This window comes from Neofelis nebulosa, chromosome 16 (genome assembly GCF_028018385.1).
Source record: "Neofelis nebulosa isolate mNeoNeb1 chromosome 16, mNeoNeb1.pri, whole genome shotgun sequence".
NCBI classification, from domain to species: domain Eukaryota; kingdom Metazoa; phylum Chordata; class Mammalia; order Carnivora; family Felidae; genus Neofelis; species Neofelis nebulosa.
In genome coordinates, this window is record NC_080797.1 from 58,433,268 (window position 1) to 58,460,029 (window position 26,762).

The 26,762-nt window shown below is 42.7% G+C and overlaps 1 protein-coding gene across 3 annotated transcripts in view; it reads left to right on the forward strand.

Moving 5' to 3' along the window:
• The window catches only part of MYO1D (myosin ID), a 377,669-nt gene that overhangs the window by 124,388 nt on the left and 226,519 nt on the right, over window positions 1-26,762 (forward strand). For all 3 annotated transcript variants that reach the window (XM_058706014.1, XM_058706013.1, XM_058706015.1), the window contains exons 8-14: window positions 861-1,064; window positions 4,639-4,784; window positions 4,862-4,976; window positions 9,246-9,416; window positions 13,114-13,184; window positions 16,610-16,684; window positions 23,272-23,404. In XM_058706014.1, coding sequence (XP_058561997.1) covers window positions 861-1,064; window positions 4,639-4,784; window positions 4,862-4,976; window positions 9,246-9,416; window positions 13,114-13,184; window positions 16,610-16,684; window positions 23,272-23,404 — 915 coding nt within the window. The remainder of the gene's footprint in view (window positions 1-860; window positions 1,065-4,638; window positions 4,785-4,861; window positions 4,977-9,245; window positions 9,417-13,113; window positions 13,185-16,609; window positions 16,685-23,271; window positions 23,405-26,762) is intronic.

Sequence of the window (26,762 nt, forward strand, 5' to 3'; positions counted from 1 at the left end):
TGCAACATTATCCTTCAGAAGCCAAACAGGAATTTCATTTTTAAGTTGACACAATGACTCTAGAATTTACCCGGAACAATGAACATGTAAGAAGATCAAATAAATGTACTAAAGAAGGGGGGGGGGGGGGAGAGAGGGGACGTGACGAATTCTACCAGATTTAAAACGATAGTAAAAGTGACAGTGCTTTACAACTTGTTGCACAAATATATCATCAGATTAATCAACAGATTGGTTCATGTGCCGGACAGTTGGTAGGTGGTTAGTAAGTATTTATTGCTTATTGAATAAATAAAATATAGACGGACTCACAAACCTGGAAGGGGGGGAATTTAATATATACTAAAGGTGACATTTTAAATCAGGAGAAAAAGTTTGACCGTTCGTTCAATAAATAATATTGGAGCAACTAACTAACCTTCTGAAAAAATAACGTTAAGATTCTTTGCACTACACAGCGACATAAATGCTAAGTGAGTTAGAAGCTTAAACGTAAGGGGGAAAACGGTGTATTAGAAGAAAATATTAAATATTCATAAAATCTTTGGAGTGGGAATGGTCTAAGTATGACACAGAGTAAGGGAAACCATAAAGCAAGAGATTCATAGATGTGACTACATAAAAATGTAAAACCTCTGTCCATCAGAAACAAACACTGCAGATGAAAAGATAGGTGGGTGTCTGGAGAAGAGAGATGGACAGTGCACTAGATTTTTATATAAACGTGATGTGTGTAGGAAATCTGTGCTACAAACAAGGTCACGTTGAATTTTATCTTAAGTTGGCAAATATGTCCCGGATGTAATGTTTCAGAATCTGGCTGGAAATGGTGTGTCTTGTTTTTCTTCACCCTGCTTTAGGGAAATTTAAAATTCGTGGTGGACGGTGACACGCCTCTCATTGACAATGGCAAGGTTGTCTCTATCATAGCAGAATTGCTCTCCACCAAGACGGACATGGTTGAGAAAGCCCTTCTCTACCGGACGGTGGCCACAGGTCGCGACATCATCGACAAGCAGCACACGGAGCAAGAAGCTAGCTATGGAAGGGACGCCTTTGCCAAGGTGGGATTTTAACTGACGCTCTTGCGGGCCTGGTGTCGACAGACCTTTACCAAGGCTGCAGCAGTGGCTTCTTTGTTACCTTCTTGGTCTCCTGTCCACCCACCCCTCTCGCTACTTCTGTGAGGATGTATCCAGACATTCCTAGAAAGTGGGTTAAGGCTTTGAGAAACCATGATGTTTGGGGCCATCACAGTCTCCATAAAACCCCCTGACTGCGAGCGTCATTCTCAGGACACATTCTGAGGAAAGAGAAGCTCACTGACTGGGAAGCTAATGATGGGCCCTCTCCTCGTCCTGCATTTTGCTTTGCTCCGCCAGTGTTTGATGAAGACCACCTCAGGTTCCCCGATGGAGTTCTCATCCCTTGTCTTTAATGTGTCTGTGTGGTGATGGCACCATGATTTATTAGCCATCCTCCTCCTAAGTCATTCACCTTGTTTCCTTTTTCTGCCACGACAGATAATGCTGCCAGATCTGTGTGTGTGTATCCCTCCACACCAGCACTTTTATTTCCGTTGGACAGACTCCCAGGAAGGAGCTCACCAGAGCTCGGGACACACTGATTTTAAACTTTAAATTTACTGAGTTTATGGGTGGACGGTAATACTTGATTATTAACTTTAATTTTCATTGCTAGTGTATTTGAGCGTCTTGCCATATTTTTTTGTAAGGTATTTAAATCCACTCTGAGAATTTCCTGGTAATGTCGTTTGTACATTTTTCTTCAAGGCCGCTCTCATTTTATTGCCAGTTTGTAAGAGCTTGTAACTTTAACTCTTTATCTGTTATCTGCATGGCACATGTTTTGTGTCCCCAAGTTTACATTTCCTTGTTTTCTTGGTCTTTTTGCTGGTTGGTTAGGTTGCCGCATATTCTGTTTTTACCCATAGAAGTCTCAGGCTTGGTTTTTAGTCTCAAGAGGAATTTGGATTTATCCGAGTGCAGTGGAGAGTGGGAGATTCTAAGCAGAGGCAGTGACAGCAAGTCTGCGTGTTTAAAACGATGCCTCTGGCTTGAGCATGGCGAATCTTATGGGGGCTGGGGGTGGCAGTGAGGAGACCGTTACAGAGATAGTTCAGCATCCAGGAGAGAGACCATGGCCCGTAGTGTAGAAATGGGGAAAAGAGGATGATTTGAGACAGACCGTATTTGGGATGTGAGATCCACAGCCCCTGTTTGTCTGGGGAATGATAAAATTAAGGGTTATTCCTAATGTAGTCTGGCTTCAGCCTACGTCTCCTGCTTCCTTCCACACCACACTCCAGCCTCCTTTCTTCATTCCAGTGCTCAGGAATTGCAGCTTGTCGTTATCCCTTTCTCCTTCCAGCTGTAGGGCCTCGGCACATGCTGTTGCCTCTGCTTGGATTGCTTTTCTCTCCCCCTCTTTCCTGGCCAACTCTTACTCATCCTTCTGGTCTCAGCCCACTTTCTCAGAGAAGCTTTCCCTGGCCTCCGAACTCCAAACAGGTTAAATTATCCTCAGATCCCACGCAACTCACCTTGAGAGAGAGAGAGAGAGAGAGAAATTCTTTCCTTCATTCTACTCCCTATGCTCCTTGGAGACTGAGACTGTGTTTATGTTTGTTTAGTACTGTGTCTCCAACAACCTGCATATAGTAAGTACTCAGCAAATATCTGTTGAATGGATGAATGACTAAATTCCTAAATTTCTGGTGTCATTTGTTCTTGGTTAGAAGTAGAGTATGAACAGTTGTCGGAGATGGGAAGATCAGGAGCCTAGCGGTACGTGTGTCTGTGACGGCCACGAGACCTCTAGGCATGTTGTCAGGTAGGCTGGCAAGCACAGGAATCTGGCGCTTGGAGGAGAGATCTGCGTTGGGGGAATATTACTATTACATATCGCTATTATTATGTTACTACTGTGTAATATCTAAGGAGATGACTCAGGAGGTGTTAAGAGAGTGAAGAGGACTGAGGCCAGTTAGGGGAGACCCTATCAGAGGTCACCAAGAAGGAGCAGCCAGTGAAATGAAAGGAAAATTAAGGTAGTGACATATCACGAATCCCAGAGAGGAGAGTGTTTCCAGAAAAGGGTGGGAAACCAGGTGGAGTGAGACTGAGCGTCTGACTAAGATGTCCATATAGAAGAAGCACAAGAAAGCCTACGCTGAGGTGCTTGGGGTCCTTGATGAACCATTTCAGGGGAGCGGTGGGAGGTAAGCAGAGCCTAGAGTGGATCAAAGAGTAAAGGGGAGGCGAAAACTGGAGGCAGTTTGTGTAGATGAGTGCAGGTGGAGACAGAGTAGCTGGAGGGAGCTGTTGACGATGAGTGTGCTCAAGATGTGGCACCGCAGAGCGTGTTTGTATCAGCACGAGCATGTGTGTGAGTGTGTGGTGCGTCTGTCCACGGTGTCTTTGTGTGAGTGTCCTTGGGTATTGGATATGTGTTTCATTCTCAAGGACTTCAAACTGTGGTCTTTGGTCCAGATCTTTACGTAGCATTATAAATCAGTGTTTATATTTTTAGAATCCATAGGGCTCTACTGGGACATAGATATTAACTCATTGGTTCCCCGTGTTTTTGTTTGTTTTTTTTAATTTTAGAGAGAGAGCACACACGAGCAGGGGAGACAGGTAGAGGGAGAGAGAGATTCTTAAGCAGACTCCATTCTCAGTGTGGAGCCCAACACAGGGCTCGATCCCACGACCCTGGGATCATGATCTGAGCCAAAGTCAAGAGCTGGACGCTCAACCGGCTAAGCTGCCCAGGCACCCTGGTTCCCCACTTTTTAATACTGGATGAAACTCACAATAAAGCAATGGAACAAATTCTATAAGGGAGTCGGCCAATTATTGATGTAGCTGGGCACAGAGACACGTGGGGATGGTGTTGGAACGCCATAATGACTGATAGTAATCTTTAAAAAACCCAAACCATTTACTTGAGTGTTGCATACATCATGTCGTTTTTCTTATTTGGAAAAAATTTGTTTTAATGTTTTACTTATTTTTGAGAGAGATAGAAAGACAGAATGCGAGCAGGGAAGGAGCAGAGGGAGAGGGAGACACAGAATCCAAAGCCGGCTCCAGGCTCTGTCTGAGCTGTCAGCACAGAGCCTGATGCGGGGTTCCAACCCATGAACCAAAATAGCATGACCTGAGCCAATGTCGGACACTCACCCGACTGAGCCAGGTCAGTGCCCCTTCATCATGTAGTTTTTTTTTTTAATTTTTTTTTAATCTTTATTTATTTTTGAGAGGGAGACAGAGTGTGCGCAGGGGGGGAGCAGAGAGAGAGGGAGACACAGGATCCGAAGCAGGCTCCAGGCCCTGATCTGTCAGCACAGAGCCCAATGCGGGGCTAGAACTCACAAACTGTGAGATCATGACCTGAGCCCAAGTCGGACTCTCAACCGACTGAGCCACCCAGGTGCCCCCATCATGTAGTTTTTAAACAGGTGATGTGCATCTCTAATTTTTCTGCTTAGAGTAACAACAGCTACATTGCATGGTAAGGAGAAGGTGGATGGTAATGTAAAACTTACCGCAAATCTAAACAGAAGACTCAGTCCCATGTGGGGACTGAGAATTAATGATGTCGTTTTCCTCACAGGCAATATACGAACGCCTTTTCTGTTGGATTGTTACTCGCATCAATGACATTATTGAGGTTAAGAACTATGACACCACAGTCCATGGGAAGAACACTGTCATCGGTGTCTTGGACATCTATGGCTTTGAAATCTTTGACAACAACAGGTAAACTGGACAAGGTACTTAAAACTCTGTTGTTTATTTTCTAATTCTTTGAACCTCATGGATTCCTTTTCCTACAGCTTTGAGCAGTTCTGCATCAATTACTGCAACGAGAAGCTGCAGCAGCTCTTTATCCAGCTGGTTCTGAAGCAAGAGCAGGAGGAGTACCAGCGGGAGGGGATCCCCTGGAAGCACGTGAGTGGGCTTCTCCGGGAAGCACCTTCATGTGCTTCATGTGTCAGCAACAGTGTCAGATCTTACCATTTTAGGTGTTTTGTTTTAATCTTCTCGAGTATGTGCAACACGTAAACATTAGCTTCCCTTTTGGAGATAGGCGATTACAAGTCACGTTCAGGGTTGATAGGTGCGACTTCTCTAAGCTGCTGGCCTGCCTTGTCGGTGCCCAGAAATGCTGAGTTACCACCTTTGCACTTTCTAGCTGATGCCACATGGGTTTTCTGGTTTGTATCTGTCTAAGAGAGTTTAGTGTCATTTAGAAGTTACTCGGAGCAGTGACTTTTGCCTTAAATTGGCTGGACTTTGCTTCCAAATTTAGTTTGTCTTCTTGCCTTCCTCTTTCTCCTCTTATTTCTACTCTGTAATCTAAATGGCATTGTTATCTCCAGTTAATATGGTTTATATTCTCTGAAATCCATGCATGGAAACACCTGCATTCACATTTATTTCCATTGGCTTGCCTTCGTGTCACACCTTGTTATCACCTCATGGCCCTTTGTGAACGTTGACAGTTGTTACAGTCAAACAGTTGCAGTGAGGTAGAACCAGTGAGCGGGATTGCCCCAGGACACAGGCCCCAGACGTCACAGCCAAAAAGCATGACTTACTTGGCTCTCTTGTTGCTTACCATTAGACCCCCTGCTTAAGACAGGATGAAACCTACTAAATTTTTCTTTTAAATTTGTATTTTTAAACAGTCTTGAGAACAGACTTGAAAAAAAATGCAAAAACTTTTGAGTTTCCACATGTCTCTGTGTTTATAAAACTGCGTTTGTCCTCTTGCCAAATAGAACAGTGTTTTTTAAGTATCCAATGTAATAGTAAAAAGCTATTTGAGGTGTTGTATGTAAATTACTTTTATATGTCTTACCACCTTCCTACTTTCTGTCTCCTCCCATTCAGAAAGGGAGACAATGGTATAATTAATAGCTGTCCTGCCTCAAATTTCATATTCACCTTCCATCATGTGTTAAACATCAGAATACCATAAACAAATTTTGTTCAAGTATGTTAGCGTAATTTTACCAATTTACAAATGAACCAAAAGGTGTATTATTACTTTATAATAGGATCACCTACAATTTTGATTTACACCGTGAACTCTCGTAGCACATTGGAGATGGAATTCAATTAAGTTTAGATGCAGCTTTCTTTGAACAGATCTGGTGTACAATTTAATACACAGTATAACTGAAGCTTAGATTTTTATAGCAAATTTAATCATGAAACTTATGATTCAGATGTGATTCAGAGATACTGGCCAAAAATACCCTTTAATAATTGGGATATCCAATTCCACAGGCATAGCTGATAAGGAGAAAAGTCAGCAGTTCTAGTAGGCTATTCCAAACATCTGAAAAAGGAGCAGAAGCCCTAAAAATGCAAAAATCCTTAGCAAAATAAACCAGGAAATAAATGTCCTAGAGGGGGCAAAAAGCTAGATCCAAGGTAATTGTTACTGTACTAACTACATGCCAGGTCTCCCCAAATTAAAATCTCTATTCTGGGTAATTATTTCCTTTAAAAACTCAATTTCTGAACATAGTGATTGATTTTGTTTAATGTTTTTTTATTATGGAAGATTTCAAATACACATAAGAGCAGAGATCGTAATATAATAAACTCCATGGACCCGTCACCCACCATAACAGTTACAGTGGGTTGCCAGTCTTGGGTCGATCTGTACCCACCCACACACCCCCAGATTATTTTGAAGCAGATCTCAGACATCATATTATTTCATCTGTAAATATTCCAGTGTGCTTCTCTGAAAGATAAAGCCTTTTACATTGTGTGGTATTTTACAAATACCATAACCATGATACCATTATCAAAGTAAAAAAAAATGTAATGGTCATTCCTTATTATCCTCAAATATCCACGCAGTGTTCACATTTCCTCAGTTGTTTTACAGGTTTGTTTTTACAGTTTGAATCTGGATCCGGGTAAGGTTCTTACACTGTGGTCAGCTGGTAGGACTCTCGCATACGTATAGATTTCCTGCTCCATCTCTTGTTTCCCTGCAATCTTCCAACGAAGAGAACGAGTCGTTTGTTCTGTGGACCTGCCCACAGTCTGGATCCTGCTCGTTGCATTCCCTTGGTGTCATCTGATATATGTCCCTGATCCGCGTATGTCCTTGGTTGTTAGATCTGGAGTCTTGTGTGGTCTCAGAATCAGTGTTTTTCTGCCAGTCTGTTTCAGAGGTGATATATGTGGATTCCCATCAGAAGGTCCCTAATGCCTGACTCACTTTTACAGGCTTTTGGTGCTGTAGTTTATGTCATTTTTGGCTGTTGACAACTTGACTGTTAGGCACAAAGCTGCCCTATTTGGGGTGGCAATGGGAGACCTCTGTGCCCCTGAGCTACTTGTCACATCTCTTCTTGCCCCCTGGAACCCCCAAGAAGCCTCCTGGTAATCAAGGTTGCTGGAAGAACCGGGTTTGGGAGCCCGACTTTAAGCACTGAAGTAACATTAAAGTTACAAACTAAAAGTTTCTGAACTTCTCAGCAAAGACTAGTCGCTTTAGTTTTACAATTGGAACTTTGGAGGACTTAATTATTTTGTCCCTGGGACAGAAGACTTAGTCTTTAATTCTATACTCCCAAAGTCTAAGACTTCAGCTAATAATTAGTATAGAGTTACTGCTTTTTGAGAATAGTAAGGATATTTTTTCAAAAGATGGAAATAACTTTTTCTCCCTAATTAGGAAATGTAATACATGTCCACAGTAAAAGTAAATATTTAGGCCAGGGTTTCCCCACCTCTGCATCATTGACATTTGGACCAGATGAGTCTTTGTTATGGGGCTGTCTTGTGCATCGTGACGCCTAGTGGCCTCTTCCCATGGCACATGTGGTCATGACCACCAGAAATGTCCCCCAACAGTGCCACATGCCCCTGGGGGGAAAAAGTCATCCTCTTGAGACTCACTGATTTAGCAAACTAGCAAAAGTATAAAAAAGGAAGTAGAAGCCACCCAGTCTGCAGACGTTCAGTCCATGGATACAGAAGAGAACTTGGAAGAGTAGGGGGAGAGCTGAAACCCACAGACAGATAACCGGCATGAGCGCCTGGAGCAGGAGTCCATATGAGACTGTAATAGTTCATTGTGAACGTATAGGTCTTATGGTAGGTGATGGAGACGACACTCGAGTTTAGGTACCTCCTGAATGAGGGGGACACAGGAACACACAGGACTAAAAGTGTGATAACAGACTGCCCACCTTCAAATGATGTACAGCTAGCCTGAGTTAGTCCGGCATGAGTGTGGTGAGATTTGTGTTGTAGACCATCCAAATAAACAGATGTAGCAGAGGAATTTTGTGTAAACTCTGTGTATATTGAAGTTGCTGAAAGGCAGATGTTATTTGGAACTTCTTCTTTTTTTAATGTTTATTTATTTATTTTTGAGGTGGGGAGGGCAGAGAGCAAGAGAGAGAGAATTCCAAGCAGACTCCACACTGTCAGTGCAGAGCCGGACATGGGGCTCTGTCTCACGAACCGTGAGATCATGACCTGCGCTGAAACCAAGAGTCAGACATTTAACTGACTGAGCTGCCCAGGTGCCCCTGAAAAGTTTATTCTTCTCTTTTGTGGAAACTTTCATCTCAGAATTAGATTTTTTTTTTTTTTTTGTATTTTTCCCAGAGAAATATCAAAACTCTGTTAGACCCATGAATGCTTTTTAACTTTGGGGAAGCTGGAGAAGATGCTCTTTTGAGTTTTAGTCATCTGGGACCATACAACTAAAAATTCAAGTTGTGGTATGATACCTAAACCTCATGAAGTAACATATTGAATAACACTTTAAGGTTACTTGTCGGTCCTTAGTGGAGTGTGGATCTTGTGGGTAATGGCACACAGATTGGGAGATTGAGGGTATGAAGGAGTAGGGTTAGGTATAGGATTCAAACAGAAGTTAGTGATGAGAGAAATATCACCAACTTTATCCTTTTTGCCTTGAGCTATACTCAGGTAACACAAAGTGTTCATGACAGAGTCAACAAAGAAGTTAAAAACTAAACCTGTGGTAGAACACGTGCTCATTTTAGCATCAGACCTCGTTAATGCTACTCACATACGTAACACCAAGGAAGCTTGACCTAAACTCCTGAAACCAGTGGAGGCATCGGTGTTTTGCCTGGCCCGCTCTCTGTTCCCTCTGGACCTGCTTCTGTGCTGTGTCCTGCAGATTGATTACTTCCGTGCTGTGTCCTGCAGATTGATTACTTCAACAATCAGATCATCGTGGACCTTGTGGAGCAGCAGCACAAGGGGATCATTGCTATCCTAGATGACGCCTGCATGAATGTCGGCAAGGTCACCGATGAAATGTTCCTCGAAGCACTTAACAGCAAATTGGGCAAACATGGTCATTTTTCCAGCCGAAAGGTAGTGTGCTTCATGAGAACTTCCTCTACTTTTGATGTGTAGGATTTTCCCCATTGCTGGACACAATTAAATGGTTTTAAATGTTGGGTTAAAAGAGGTCCACTCAACTAAGCAAGAAAGAGCATAAGCAATCATGAAGTAAATCCTGCCTGTCTGGTTTATGGGATGACAAGACTGATAAAAATCATAATATCCAGGAGAGGGAGCTCCAGACTATTCAATTTGCTAGAAATAGGAAAAATGAACATGATTTTAGAAAGCATGATGTCATTTATAACCAATAGGTACAGAGGCCTTGTTCATGTGCTAGAATTTTGTTCCTGCGTCGGATAATTCTGGCACCAAAAACAGCTTTTGTCCTTGACTTTTTACTGTCATCAGTTATAAAACGTAGTATGTGTCCTCTGCCATAGTTCTTCAGGCTATGTGACTTTCTTGAAATGAGGGGAATTCTAGCTGTAATTCTCGTTGTTACAAGGAATTCGTTCCCTTAAACGAATGGGTATCCTTTTAAACTCCCCATTTTTCACATTCTAAAAATGTCGTTAAACAGATGACATTTCTGTAAGGGGTGGTGGTGGTCGTGGTTATCAGACCTTTGTGCCGTGCCTCGCAGATACTATGTTTGTTCTGGGAGGGGCAGACCGTCATCCTGGTGGTCCCCGACACTCTACCAATACAGGCGTGTCTAGCAGCCATAGACTAAAGTAGAAACAGGCTCCGTGCACCATCACTTCCATAAAGAAAGGAGCAAACATTTCTGCTCCTCCATATTTCCATGTAAATCTTTGACACACTGCCATTTTTCTTTTTTTGCACAAATCTATTTTCTGACTTTGTCCCCTTTGAAACTGTGTAATCAGAAGAGTAAGAATCCACAATTAACTGGATAAAAGCACAAATCATCAAGAAATAGATTACTGACTGGTATTTATGTTAGGCCAGTTTATTTCTAAAAGATTCTCCTTGGTCTGTTACTGAGGACTGACTTGGATCCCTCCTACAAGTCAGTCGGCTGTCAGATACTACGGTCTGACCTTTGACATGAGGGTTCTGGTCAGAACATTTCCCACATTTGATACAAGGACTTGCTGTTTCCAGGCGTAATCCTGGATGCTGGGGACAGAGCAGTGAGCCAAGTTAGAAGCAACCTACACTATTTAGAGTGATCCATTAAAAGATGGTATTATTACGTGGGCAGATGTCCTGTCTTAGAGAGCTGGGTTACCCACGTCCTTTATAATCCCAGCCCAGGTTTTGGAGACTCACCTACATCCTGCCTACCAGATGGTACCTAATCAGTGTTTGTAAAATTGAATTGAATTGGTCACGATTATACCAAATAGATCTTATGGAATATTCAGTTTAAAACTAAAACATGCAAGGCTCCACTTCATTTAAATAAATTAACTATGAGTCTCATATGAGAAGTGACCTCATTTTGATTCACCTTGGCCATTTATACACCTGAATTAAATTTGTCCACCAAATATTTTGAAACATAATCTCATTCTTAAAGTAGCAACTGTACATAGTACTTTTAAGCACTTGCCACCGATTTAATAAGAAATTGTGAAATGGTGATTTATCTGCAGAAATGGGAATTTTCCTTCTTTTTTTTCCTTTATTTTTTTTTAAATGTTTTTTTTTTTGAGAGAGAGAGAGATGGGGGGGGAGGGGCAGAGAGAGGGAGAGAGAGAATCTCAAGCAGACTCCACAGCTGTCAGCACAGAGCCTGACGCGGGGCTTGAACTCAGGTACTGTGAGATAATGACCTGAGCTGAAACCAAGAGTCTGAGGCTTGACCTACTGAGTCACCCAGGCACCCCTTTTTTTTTTCCTTTAAATGTGGAAACCCAGGTTTCTCTGACTCTCAAACCAGGTAGCTCCTTCCTCCAGGATTTGTCATTCCCCGGACAAGTCCTGAGATATTGGGACCTTTAAAGTGTCCCAATTAATTTCTGGGATTATTGCCCTAATGAGGGAAAGAAATGAAATAACCAAGCAGTCAGGATATTTTCATCACTATGAACCTTTCCTTTAAATAATGCTATACTGCTGTATGCTAAGCCAGGTATTATCATTTGCTATTGGTTACATGTTATCTTGCGTTATGGATGTGTTAAATAAGTTTCTGCCTTGTATTTATTTATGGGGCTGAATTGTTTTTTAGACGTTAAAGTTATCATGGAGAGACAGGTAAATGATCCAATAAACCATGAAATTACTATTTAAAGTATTGTGAGCGTACAAAGTTAAATGATAACATAACTTCTTTTCAGAAAGTAAAGAAAAATCTAAAATCTTCTGTGTTCAGATCGGTTGAGACTTTGCAGTATCCAAATGTGAGAATACTTAGCGTAGGCATCTCCTGGGTCCTTTTCCATGAGGAGTTTTATAAATAAAAGGGTTTTGTAAAATGGTTAATGAGAGACAGAAGGAAAGAGGAATTCAATTTTTTGGAGATCCCTCTGTATGTTATGTATGTTATGTTGGTCTCCGTATCTCATTTCACCTTTAGAACAACTCTCTGATAGAAGTAATTATTAAAGTTGAAATGAAATTAAAAATTTATAAAGTATTAAGTTTAAAAAGTTAAGTTAAAAACAGAACCAAGATTTGAACCTCGGAAATCTGACTCTCATTTCCTGGAATTATTCACTTGTCTAACTAATAAACTAATTATTCCTTTACTAGTCCAGTTATCAATATAGAAGCCACCATACTAAAACTTAAGTTTTTGTACGTAAGTGCACTCAGTGCTTTATGGATTCTTGGATGTCTGCTTTAGAACCTGTAGGATGTCAAGTGATCCTTCACAGGGCAGACAAAGAAGTCTGGGTGTTACTATAACAAGGACAATTACAGAAAGCAATGGAGACCACCAGGCTATATAAAAACTGCCTGTCCGGAACGTATTCCTCTTCCATGAGAAAGAGCTGCAGGAGGCTGATCTTCTTTGAAATGATGGACCTGAATTGAGTCCCAGCTTAGCAAAAGACAGGTTAGCCAGGCCGTTGTGTACGTGGAGAGCACAGACATTACATCTGGTCCCAAGAATCATCAGAGCTACCACTTACAAGCCATGTGACTTGGGCCTTAGTACGTAAAAGAGAGCTCATAATACTTAACTTACTTCATCAGTTGTGAGGACTGACTGAGACATGTGCACTTAGCAGACAGCACGCCTTCAGTGTGGTGCTCCTTGAGTGGAGTGTGGAAGAGAAAGAGACTCTGGATAGGCTGGGCCGCACCCAGGCAGCAGCCAAGATTTTAGCACTTCTCTCCCAGGGACTTGGACTTCTTCCATTTTCCAGCTCTTCCCTCCCCTTGCCACTATCCTTCTCTGCATCCAGCTAATGGGAGGAGAAAAGGAAGTGCAGAAAGGATCACCCACTTCTTACCAGATTTGGCCTGACATAACCACACTTCCTTTCCACTCACCGTCCATTGTCCAGCACCTGGTCACTTGGCCATATCCAGCTGCAAGGGTGGCTGGGAAATGAAGTCTAGCTGTGTGGATTTCCGGTGTAAGCTCGAAGGTTTTGCCATATAAGCCTCACGCGGTGGGGCATTATCTCATTCATAATGGTATCATGATTTGTGACACTATCATCATCTTATATGAAATTGGAGTATATTTTTAGGAAAGTGAAAATAGCCGTTTTCAAAATAATCTCCTTATTGATTTTCTTAGCTCTGCGCCTCGGACAAAATCCTGGAGTTTGATCGAGACTTTCGAATTCGACATTACGCGGGTGATGTTGTGTGAGTATCTTACTTTGGTGCCTAATGCGATGACTGGCATGCAACTTCATTTTAGAAAATATAACCAGAGAAAATAAAAACTGTTTTCCTATTTATTTGCATTTTTCCACCATTTCATAGGCCAGTATATTTTCATCTCCTCACTTAAAAAAAAAGGGCATAGCTTCATTCCTTCCTTGTTTTTCAACCATTTCTTGAACCCACACTATGGCGGCCATGCACATAGTGTGGCCACTATGGCATAGATGCCACTCACATTAGCTGATGGATAAATAAATCGTGGAAGAATGTTAAGAACATATAGAAAGATGGGTAAGATGGGTCTTTTTCTGGAGAAGCTAACAGTTCAGTGGTGGGTGTAGCAGATACATAAGTCACTCTAACGAAGAATGAGAAGGGTCAAACTAGAGATGTGCAAGGCATTATGGAAACATTGAAGAGAAGTCATTAGCCCAGGACAAGGAGTATAGAGGGGTTTGGGGGGAGGAAGTGCTATCCAAGCTGAGTCCTAAAAGTGAGAGGCTTAGGGGAAAGAGGAAGGGAGGAGGGAGGAGGGAGGGCATTCCAGAGCCGAGAGCCACCACTGTGTGTGAAGAACTATAAGCAGTTGGGTAACTACAGGAAAATTAGTTTTGCCATATTACTTTTCAAGTGTTAATTGAAAAAGTAAAATTCTCATAAGCCAATTTTTCTGGTCACAATGTAAGAAAAGTAGACATTGATAAGAAAATATGACTAAAAATATAACCACCTTAGCATTTGCGTTCCCTGGGGCTACTATAACAAACAAGTGGGTTAACAAGAGAGAAATCCATTCTTATTCCGAAGGCCAGAAGTCGAACTCCAGGTGTCCACAGGGCCACATGCCAGGGGTTCTGGGGGAGGATTGTTCCTCGCCTCTGCCAGCTTCTAGTAGCTTGTGGCTACATGTCTCCAATCTCTGCCTCTGTGGTCACAGTGCTGCCTTCTCTTCAGTGTGTCTGTGTTAAATCTCCCTCGGCCTCTATCTTAAAACTACAATTGTGATGGCATTTAGGGCCCACCTGGGTAATACGGGATACACTTCTCCTCTCAAGATCCTTAGCATCATCACACCTTTTGTTGTGTAAGGTCACATTCACAGAATCCAGGGAATTTGACAAAGATGTCTTTGGGGGGCGGGGGGGGGGGGGGGGGGGTGGGGTTTGCAGTTCTTCAGCCTACTACACTTAGGATGCTTTGTCCACTGAACACTGCCTCTTATCTTATTATTGTTTAAAGTTTCCTCTTTTCCTTTGTCCTTCTTTTATACGTTAGGAGTTCTATTCATCGAACTCATTACAGGAAGAGATTACACAACAACAGAAAGGCAAATGATCATCTCTACAAATGCCGAAAAGACATTTGAAGGGATTTTAATAGCTGTTCCTGATTTAAATTAAAACTGAATCATAAAATAATATGGCTCAAGATTATCACCCCATCTGTCAAACTAGCCATTAGTGCTGGAATAGCACCATATTCTACTTTTTCTGGTCCTGTTCCCAGGTTCCAGAATACTAAGAGGGAGGATCCAGCGTGGTGCAGACATCTCCCGCTGAAAATGCAGGCCTCACTTACAGGACACTTTCATACAGTTCAGAAGCATAAAAGCAGAGCTGGTCAGAGGCCATAGAGACCAGCTAGCCCGTCCCCTTTGTTTTACAGATTAAAAGACTTATGTAAAGTCTTGACTTATGTAAAGTCTTTACTTATGTAAATTTTTACCCAAGGTCACACTGCAAGTTTCTGGAATAGCTGAGACTGTAGCTAGGTTTCCAGACTCCTAGTCCTGGATGCTAGCTGACCCTTTTGAGGGATATCCAATGCCTCAGACTTCCCCTTCTCTCTTTCAGCCCTTCAGTCCCTTTCTAGATTCTTAGTGGATATCTCCTTTGTGCACAGTGTATTATAAGGTGTGGTCTCGGCTCACGAAGAGCTTCCCATGTAAGATGCATATGTACATATATGGTTGTGTGTGTGTTTATTTATACCCATAAATATGCATGTACATATATATCCACACATTTACATGCATACATCAGGACAATAAAAGATGGTCTAAAATAATCACCACATGACTAATAACAGTATTGTCAGAATTTAGAATAAGCACATGATGTAGTATTTCTGTGTGATAAACCCAGGAAGGCTGATGGTAGCTAGTCCATAGATTCTAGGAATTATTTTTAAAGGGAGAAGTGGGAAGGGTGCTAGAAATATTCAGGAAATAGTAACTAGGTCCATTTAAGTGGACTGTATCCTTTTTGTAGCATAGAGAAGTAGAAATGTCTGGAAAAGTAGATTGAGATCAAATCATAATGAGAACTTCAAGGCCAAAATAAGGACTATGAAGTTTGAATGTTACAGGTTAGACAATAGGTAAAGAGTCAGGTGGCTTCAAGGTTTCAGTCAAAAGTGACTTGAAGGTCTTAGGAAACAGATCTAGGACGCAGGAGGCAAGGAAGTCGTTTTGGACCTGGTGATCTCGAAGCTCCTGTGGGCTGTGCAGCCTGAAGGAATCTTCTTAGAGAATCAAATATGTGAGGTGAGAACATCAGCGAGGGGTCTGGGTTAGACATCTGAGAATTATCTCCACTGATCTGATTGTTAAGGACAGGCAACAAGGTAGAGCTGTTGGGAGCAGGTGCATCTGGAGTTCCTATTTGCCTCACCCCTGAGCCTCTGCCCTTGTCACCCTGAGTCCTCCATTACTTTCCTGCCCCCAGCACCACCCTTGCTGCCCCTGGAGTCCACACCTGCCCCTGTAACAGAGCAGCTCCGATCCCTCCTTCATCACCAACTGAAGTTTATGTGGGCGCTCAGCACCTGACACTGTCCCTCCTGGTGTTCTCTCAAGCACTCCATGCATGTGCCTGCTCCTCCCCCTTCATTTGATCTGCTTCCCTGTGTGATCTCCCTTCCTCTTTCCCCTCTGCTTATCTAAATCTTACCGTCCTTTGCAGTTCTCCTTGGATTCTTTTATCCCACCCTGAATACACTGAGAGAACCTTAGGCAAGTCACTTGACCTCCCTACGAAGAGACTAGTAGTTCCTGTCTGTTGCTGTTTTGCTTTGATCTTAGGAGTGCTGGATGATAAACACAAACACAGCTATCTTTTTGAGAGTCCCCTTCTTGAGGTAAGCAGTAAACCAGTAGAAAATGGCAGTCTTAATCATAATGATTGATGTTTGCTCTCCTTTTGAGGAATAAAAACAATATGCCCTCTACTTAGTAGGTAAATTTGGAATTTTTAAACACAGAACAAAATGGACAGTATCAGCTCCACAGATGATTGTTTGCATCATTAACACTGGAAAGGCCTGTAGATTTGTAGAAAAGCTTAAATGTGGCTCTTGCTTAGTGAATAATGCATGTTTTCTGTGGTTTTTTCCCCCTCTATTAGCTATTCAGTCGTTGGATTTATTGACAAAAATAAAGACACTTTGTTTCAAGATTTCAAGCGCCTCATGTATAACAGGTAGGATTGAAATTTTATTAACTATCTTTCCATCAAGCTCTCTGACATATATATTGCATAATACATATGCACATGATTACTTTTATGTGACAGTTTTAAGAGCTTCTGGCAAATTTTCTAGTTCTATTTGATCATATGAATGAAATAATATATTACTTGGTGATTATGGAATCTATCAATTTAGGGCAGGGCCCTGCTGCTGATATCATTTTCCTTGATTTCCCTGATCTGCCTCAGTTTTTCTGTTCACAACACCATCCTTCTGGCACCCCTACCAGTGTCCCCAAAGTAGGCCAGTGGCAGATTCCCATGGTAATGCCTTTGCCTCCAACTAAGAGACCACTTTTAACATCAGAGTGGCATCTGGTGTCAGTGTTGACAGAATCTGAGTGGACAGAACCTTTTCACAATCCAAGAAAATGTGGAAAAGATGTGGTTAAGTAAAACCAGGCAAAGGATAGTAAGTTCAAACCCAGTAGGAATGCTTTGGAAAGAGGCCCATAAAGAAGACATTCTTAGCCAGTTTCTTCTTTGGGACTAGAGATACGTGTAGTCACTCATATACTAAATATGCATAGTCCGTTGATCGGGAGATCATCAAAAATGTGTTGCACACCTATGAGCCATACATTCTTCTATGCCCTGAAATCCAGCTGTGAAAAAATTTAGGCTATTGCCCCGCCCTCATGAACCTTCTACTCCAGTGGAGGTGACCACTTATGCAACAAAATAAGTAACTTTCTGGTAGTGACAAGTTGCCGTGAAGACAAATAAAGTAGGTAGGAGATTGAAGGTTATAGACAAGGAGGGTCAAGGGAGGCATTATTGAGAAGGGTGGTCAGAAAAGGCTTCTTTTTTTTTTTTTTTAATGTTTATTTATTTTTGAGACAGAGAGAGACAGAGCATGAATGGGGGAGGGGCAGAGAGAGAGGGAGACACAGAATCGGAAGCAGGCTCCAGGCTCTGAGCCATCAGCCCAGAGCCTGACGCGGGGCTCGAACCCACAAACCGTGAGATCGCGACCTGAGCTGAAGTCGGACGCTCAACCGACTGAGCCACCCAGGCGCCCCAGAAAAGGCTTCTTAAAAGAGGTGACTTTTGGGACACCTGGGTGGCTCAGTCAGTTAAGTGTCCATCTCTGGATTTTGGTTCAGGTCATGATCTCACGGTTCATGAGATTCGGCCCTGTGTTGGGTTCTCCACTAACAACACAGAACCTACTTGGGATTCTTTCTCTCCCTCTCTCTCTCTGCCCCTACCCCACTCGTGTGCTCGCTCTTTCGCTCTCTCTCTCTCTCTCTCTCTCTTTCCCTCTCTCTTTCAAATAAACATTAAAAAAAAAAAAAAGATGTGACTTTTGAGCAGAGACCTGAATGAAGTGAGGGAGTAAGCCATGAACACGTGGCGGAGGAGAGCATTCCAGGCAGAGAGCAGCCAGTGCCAAGGCACCAAGGTGGGAGTGAGCGTGGGTATCTTGAGAACAGGCTAGTGCTGCTAAAAGCAGAGTGAGAGGTGGGAAGAGTAATACAGAATGAATTTAAGGAGGTTGGCAGGGTGTGGATCAAGAAGAGTCTGTGAGCCAGGGTAAGGATGAAGTATGAAGAGAAGCCATTGGAATTCATGGTAGGGCGCATTTTATGTTTTAAAGAACTCACTAGGGCTACTGTGTAAAACACATACTATAAAGGGCAAGAGTAGAAATGAAGAGACCAAATAGACTAGTAATCCAGATGGTAGTAAGAGAGGTGATGAAAAGTGGTCAGAGCAGGTGATACTTCGAAAGTGAGGCCAACAAGATACGCTGATGGATAGGATGTGTGGTGTGAGGGAGAAAAACAGAAATCTGAGACGGTGCCTGAGCACTGGGGGAGGGATGCTTGAGGAGGGGCCAGCTGGGTGGGGGAGACCCAGCGTGTTGTCCTGGACATGTTATAATGTTGGGTGTTGGGCTGGAAATGCCAAGCAGGCAATTGTAGGTCCGCATCTGGAACTCGGGGTAAAGGAGGAACTGGAGCTATAAATTCATGGTCCCTAGTCTATTGACAGTATGTAAAGCTGTAAGACTAGATGAGATTAATGAGAGTGAGCACAGATAAATAGAAGAGGTCAAAAAGACTAATCCCTGAGACTGTCCAGCGTTCGGAGTCAAGCAAAAAACAAGGAACTAGCAAAGGAGACAGGGCTGCCAGTGCAGTAGGAGGAAAACCAGAAACCTGGTATCACAGAGGCCAAGCCAAAAACAAAGTGATTTTCTAAAATATGCATGTATTTATTTTGAGAGAGAGAGCAGGGGAGGGGCAGAGAGAGAGAGAATCCCAAGCAGGCTCCACACCATCAACGCAGATCCCGACGCCGGGTTTGATCCGATGAACCGTGAGGCGATGACCTCACATGAAATCAGGAGCCAGATGCTCAACCGACTGAGCCTCCCAGGCACCCAAAAAAAAAAATCATAAACTCTGTGAAATACCGTCTAAAAGGAAATGCTGTGAGGGCCGAGATTAACCATCGGATTTGCTGACATGAAGGTCAGGTGGGCCCTTGACAACACTGGTCTCAGTAGAGTCGTGAAAACAAATGTCTGGTTGAGGTGGGCTCCAGAGAATACGGACTATGAGATGTAGAGACGTTGCGTTTAAACGGTTCTTTCAAGAAGTTTTCCTATTAAATGGTACATCTGTATGGATGTTGAAGCCACCAAGTGATGGAGCTGTCAGCACCAGAAAGTTACAGAGACATGGGAATGCAAGAGGGGTCCGTGGAAAAACTGGTCATGGGGAAAAGGGACTTTCAGAAAGGGGTTCCAATGCTTGAACTTTCAAGTAAGATGCACCCATTTTGAGGGACAAGTGATGGAGTCTGGCGTTGTTCCGTGGAGTAAACGGCCTCAGTCAGCCAGTGGCAATATCAGCATGTGTTGCCAGGGGAAGGCACCCAGGATATGTAGCAAGAGGCTACAGAAGGTGTCATTTATTGCCTTTGTTGTTTTTTTGTTTTTGTTTTTTTATGTTTATTTTTCACAGAGACAGAGCATGAGCATGAGCATGGGCAGGGGAGGGGCAGAGAGAGAGAGGGAGACACAGAATCCGAAGCAGGCTCCAGGCTCTGAGCTGTCAGCACAGAGCCCGATGCGGGGCTCGAACTCATGAACCGTGAGATCATGGCCTGAGCCGAAGTCGGATGCTCCACTGACTGAGCCATCCAGGCGCCCCAGCCTTCATTACCTTCGTGAATTTTTTCTGGCCCACAGGTCCAGCTCAGTGAGAGGAGCTCCTCCTCCTAGTGTTGGGCTCACGTAATCCCAAGCTCACAGGATTCATGTAGAAACAAAGCTGCGTGTGGGTTTATTTCCAGTGAAAAATCCGACCATGACATGGAATATTTGCATTGGTATGACAGGCTGTCCTCCCCTATTGGAAAACCTGCTTGGAGAGTCAAATAGCAGTGAGAATCTAGTTTATTAACTGAAAGTGAAAACTATTACCCGTAGAATCCGTAGTGCTTAGCTGCTTGTGTGTGTAAATGGAGAGGAAGGGAGCCGGCAGGTGGCACGCCAGGTGCACAGACTTCACTCTTGACTTCCTCACTTCTAAGCCATGTAACTTCTGTCTTATCTATTAAGCCTACTGGGTTTCTGGATAAATAAGGTTCCCTTTTAAGAAAAGGGTTCTTTTAGACGTTTGAAAACTATTTTATTATTACATTCATGACTTACCGGCCTGAAGAGTTCTTTCTCTTTAGAATGATTGTATGGATCGCTTTTGGTTCATTATATATGAATTCAACTATTTAACAATAATCATAATAAACATCTTATTTCCTTCATTTCCAACCTTCTCTCCTCCCTCCATTTACCAAGTAATATGGGAATAATCTCTATGGCCAACAGTGAGTAAGGTGGAATTTGGGGCAGAAACGCATGGACTCGAAGTCTGCGATCTCCAGTCTTTGGGCTGCGTCAGAATTTTCAAAGCACACATGTTCTACTTTCTGGTAATTCTGTTCAGTAAGTGTTAGGGAGACACCCAGGCCTCCTCTGAACTAAGGGTTGAAAACCATTGCCTTAAATCCTCTCTGCTAAAGACTAGAATGGAAGATTTCAGGAGAAACGGTACGCCCTTATGCGGTCATTTTGATGGTCAGCGCTCACCGGGAAACTAGGGACAGGAGCAGGGAGGGGTGAAATGGGGACCCTGAGCCACACACAGATCATGGGGTTATTTTAGCGCCGCTCCGGTGGTAGTCAGCACCCCCCACTAGCAGCAGCGAGGGGTGGGAGTGCTGCTCTGTACAGGCCCGGTCAGTCTTCAGCTCTCCCTTTTTCCTCTCTGCTCTCTGGGCACTTATTCTGGCATCTCACACTGTCATTTCAGACCTCTGTGCAGAAGTTTACTAGGTATTTGGGGAACCACCTCAGTTTTCTCAGTTTTACACCAGGGAAAGAACAACGGGCAAAGCGATGGCAGTAGTAAACGCAGCAGAGGATGTCCTTGCCGAGTCCGTTCTCTTCTCAGCCCCCAATTAAAAAAAAAAAAAAAGATTTCTGACAAATAGCATCGTACGATGACAGGTGGTAGCTACTGGACGTGAGCACTGCATGACATTTAGAGATGCGGAGTCACCGTTTGTACACCTGCAGCCGATGTAACGTCATGTGACAACTGTGCACAAATAGGAAGGAAGAAGGGAGGGAGGAAGGAGGAAAGGAAGGCAGGAAGAAAGAAGTTTCCAGGAAACAACAGTTTAAGTTCCAATTACTTTAAAATCAAAGACACCCAAAATGAAACAGGAAGCAAATCAGAGTTGAGACCACCACGCATGTTGTAAAAAAACATCTCCACAGAGCTAAATGATGATTTTTACATAATTTTTAGCATTTAAACTGGCCTGAAGTACACCATAGGAATTGGATGGCAACAGTCTTAGTGTCACATCAATAAAATATTGTAACTGCCAATAGATGAGTGTGCAAATTCAGCTGCAGTGAGGGATTTACTGGAAGGCAATGTAAACATGGTTCTTTTATATTCCTGTCTGCCTTGTTAGAAAGAGCTGGCTTTTTGTCGTGATATCTGTTCTGTGTGAGTGTTTCTTCCGATGAGAAGCTCCTTTTGTGCCCATGTTTTCTGCCATGCCACATTGAGCATCGTTTTTCACTAGTGGCTTGTCCTCCTCCTGCGGACCACCCAAATCTTTTGATTTTATGTATGTATTGTAAGAGCCGTGTTAACCATTTGAGGGTCCTAGGTAATGATAATGTAGATGTCACTTTAAAGAAGTTTAAAGAATTTTTTTAAGTTTATTTATTTAAGTAATCTCTGTACCCAACCTGGAGCTTGACCTCACAACCCCGAGATCAAGAGTCACATGCTCCACAACTAAGCCAACCAGGTGCCCCAAGAATCTTGTTTTTTTTTTTTAAGTTTATTTATTTATTTGGAGAGGGAGGGAGAGAGGGGTGGGGTGGGCAGAGAGAGGGAGAGAGCGAATCCCAAACAGGCTCTGCACTATCAGCAGAGCCCAACACAGGGCTTGAACCCACAAACCATGAGATCATGGCCTGAGCTGAAACCAAGAGTTGGATACTTAACCAGCTGAGCCACCCAGGTGCCCCAAGAATTTTTTAAATGTAGGATAGTTATGGACACATCTTCTCCATCTGTGATATGGTATCTGCCACTATGCTCTCTCAGCATAATTTTCTGGATGGAGTCTTTTTTCCAGGTAGGCTTTGTGACTCCAGTCTGCAGTCCACTTGTGGCTCCAGTCTGCACTCCACTATGGCTCCAGGGTGCAGTCCACTCGTGGCTCCAGGGTGCAGTCCACTCGTGGCTCCAGGGTGCAGTCCACTCGTGGCTCCAGGGTGCAGTCCACTCATGGCTCCAGTCTGCAGTCCACTCGTGGCTCCAGTCTGCAGTCCGCTAGTGGCTCCAGGGTGCAGTCCACTCGTGGCTCCGGTCTGCACTCCACTCGTGGCTCCAGTCTGCAGTCCACTCGTGGCTCCAGGGTGCAGTCCACTCGTGGCTCCAGGGTGCAGTCCACTCATGGCTCCAGTCTGCAGTCCACTCGTGGCTCCAGTCTGCAGTCCGCTAGTGGCTCCAGTCTGCAGTCCGCTAGTGGCTCCAGGGTGCAGTCCACTCGTGGCTCCGGTCTGCACTCCACTCGTGGCTCCAGTCTGCAGTCCACTCGTGGCTCCAGGGTGCAGTCCACTCGTGGCTCCAGGGTGCAGTCCACTCGTGGCTCCAGTCTGCACTCCACTATGGCTCCAGTCTGCACTCCACTATGGCTCCAGTCTGCAGTCCACTCATGCCTTCAGGGTGCAGTCCACTCGTGGCTCCAGTCTGCAGTCCACTCGTGGCTCCAGGGTGCAGTCCACTTGTGGCTCCAGGGTGCAGTCCACTCGTGGCTCCAGTCTACACTCCACTGTGGCTCCAGTCTGCACTCCACTGTGGCTCCAGTCTGTACTCCACGGTGGCTCCAGTCTGCAGTCCCCTTATGGCTCCAGGGTGCAGCCCAGCAGGATTCCTTAGCCGTTTCTATTCAGCTTATTTGAATGTAACATTCTCATTGCTCTTTCTGCTTCTCAGTTCAAATCCCGTGCTGAAGAATATGTGGCCCGAAGGCAAACTGAGTATTACAGAGGTGACCAAGCGACCTCTGACCGCTGCCACCTTGTTCAAGAATTCGATGATCGCTTTAGTGGACAACCTTGCATCAAAGGTAATTATTTTCTTTTCTACGTATCCATTTTATCGCCACTTTTGATGGTGGTCAGCACCATTTGCTGTCATTGGTTCCCTCTTGATATATGTTATAGAGAACGTATGATTCGCTTTTTAGGTAATTATGATAAATTGCACTGAACCATATAGATATTTAAAGTGAATGTTGTAATTGAATTCTTATCCCTGTTTTGTTTTTTTTAACATGGCTGGCTGAAATAGTTGTATGCCAGATGAAATGCTTTTCGTTAAATTTGAGTTTTTTATGGTTGTTGACAAGGGGAAACTCTTAGTGAGATCTTTAAAAACTATACGTATATTACTAAAATTGTGTGCTTAGCAAAATGAGCTTCAGCCCTGTACTGAAGAGAGGGCTTGGCTTAAAAAATAAATAAATCTTGAATTAAACAGTAATATGCCAGGGGCACCTGGGTGGCTCCATCAGTTGAACGTCCTACTCTTGCTTTCAGCTCAGGCCAGTCTCCTCTCTCTCTGCCCCTACCCCACTCATGCTCTTTCTCTCCCAAAATAAATAAAGATTTTTAAAAAAACAGTAATATGCCATCTGTATCTCGTGTCCATATACAAAATGACCAGATAGAGTTTCAAGAGGAAGTTTAGTATTTAAGTATTGTCCTTAAGCTGTTACAAAAGTTGAAATAAAATGTTGTATTACTGACCATTGTTTCTTCTTTTTATTGTTCTTTTCAGGTGTAGTACTGTTTGATAAGTTAAGTCTGTTTATTTCCCCCCATTAAAGAGCAGATTTCTAGCCCAAACTGCTCCTGTTGATAAGTTTGATAAATTAGGCAGCATTTTGGGGCTCATTATTTTTATTTATTTATTTTTTTTTTAATTTCCCTGTTCTGGTGCTTTTCATGTGTTTTTTATTCTTCATTATTATCTTTTTAAAAAAAAAAAAACAACTTCCTTCCTAAGAATTTAAATCTATGCTGTTTCTGGTTACTTCACTGTGGATAAATTAGGCAAATGCACAAGAACACATCTGTTCAGTAGCATTCTATTCCATTTTGTCAGGTTTCTTCGGCCCCACATGACAACAAATAAGCACAATTTGTTGACTTGTAGAATCAAACCTCCAGAAAGGCAGGGCTGAGGATACCAGGACCGAAGACCAGAACACCATTAGAAGTGTTCCTGTTGTCCCTTAGCTTCTCTGTGCATGTCAGCTCCAACCTGCATCATCCTGCAAGAGGGACGGTGAACCTAGAAGGGAGGCGTGTGACCCAAGAAATGGAGAATACAGAATCTTATAAAACATGCTTATAGAATATGTTATAGTTTATAAAATATATTAGATGTATTTCATTAACTAGAAAAGAATCACCTTTATTTTCTAATATTGGTATTTAAATGTGCATTTTTAAAAAACAAAAATTCCAGGGACACCTGGGTGGCTCAGTTGGTTAAGTGTCTGACTCTTGATTTCAGTTCAGGTCATGATCTCGGGGTCGTGAGATCGAGCTCCATGCCCGGTGTGGAGCCTACTTAGGATTCTCTCTCTCCCCCTTCTCTCTGCCCCTCCCCTGATCGCATGCACACTCTCTTTCTAAATAAAAATTAAAATTCTAGAACCATCTATAATTTCTGTATCAGGAATTGCATTCAGCTGCTAATAAAAGAGAGATCCCCAAATTAGGGGCTCAAACAAGAGAGACATTTATTTCTCTCTCCTGTAAATAAGGTATAGAAGAAGGTATTCCAGGATGGGTATGGCACCCTTAAGATGGTTAGGGAGCTGGCTCCCTTCTGTTTTTCTGCTCAGCCACACTTGGCACTTGACGTCCATCCTCCTGGCCCCAGGTGGCAACTGGGGCCTCTGCCCTAAGAGACTTCCTGGGTGCCTCACACAGCATGCTCCTTCCATCTTGTTTGCTATGCCAAGATTCCAGGGAAGCTGGGAAGTGCATTTTTATTCTGGTCAGCAGCTCACCTAGCTAGAAGTAAGGATTCTGCCTCAGAACAAAAGATGCTGGGTAGGAGGTAGGCAGCGAGCCTGGCAGTCTGTGCTATAGCTTCCCAGTCTGGGTGTTCGTGGAGGAGTGGGAATGAGGGAGAGAACAGGGACAAGAAGAGGAATAAAGACATCCTCTCAGCCCAATAGAAGGCAGGAAGGTGGGTGGGAAAGCAACAAAGTAAAACGTTACTTTTAGAAAACACAAAATAAATGTAATAATCGGTATTTACCATAAATGTAAATAGACTAAGAAGACTAGACAGATGGAGAATCCAGGTGTATGCTTGTCTAGGAGATACCGAAACAGAACAGTATGCAGAAAGATGAAAAAGAGGTGAGCAAGAATGCATCAAGCCCTTCCCCCCCCAAAAAATGATTAAAAACAACATTAATGTGAAAGAACATAGAATTTAAGACAAAAAGTAGTAATACAGATAAAGAGATCAATAACAATAAATAAAAACACCCAAGACAATAGAGTCATTTTGAGCTAGGTACCTACCAATATAGCTGTGATTATCCATAAACTCCATAAAGCAAAAAAAGAACCTGAAAAAAATTTTGAAAGGAAAGTTGACAAGTTCACAATCCTTGTGGGAGATTTTAAACCAGCTGTACCAGAAACTGATATTTCAGGCGGACAAGTATGAAGGCAGAAGCGTTGAAAACCAAATTTAAACTTTAATGGATCAAAAGAACGCTGCACCCAGGGAATAGGAAATACATATCCCTTTCAAGTATACATAGAACATTTCCAAGAACTGACCACATACTAGATCACAAAGGAAGTTATAACCATTTAGATATAGTCTCCATCTATATAAAGGGCAGCCTTTATTTTTTTTTAATGTGCTTGGGAACTTGAGGGAAAAATGGTCTCCTATATAACTCACATATTGATGAGGAAATCGCAATGGAAATTATAAAATACATGGACCTACATGATAAAGAATTTATCAAAATCTGTAGAATGCTGCTAAAGTGATCCACTTGTTATATCTTTATTAAAAAAACAAGATTGAAAGTAAATGAGTTAAGTTCACCTCTCCACTCAAGAAACCAGAAAAAGAATCCCAAAGAAAATCAAAGACAGAAGAGAATGACTTTTAAATAGCAAAAATTAAAATTAATAGGTCAAAAAAAATTAGTCAAATAGACAAACCTTTAATGAAACTGATAAAAAAGAAAAAGCAACATTATGAATGAAAAAAAGGTATATTCATATAATACAGAGATTTTATAAGGCATAGAATATTGTGCACAACTCTATGCCAGTGAACTTGAAAAATTAATTTTCTAGAAAAATATGTTATCAAAATTAACTCAAGAAGACATGGAAAATCTGAATAAATTAGTAACCTTAACGACTCTGAATTAC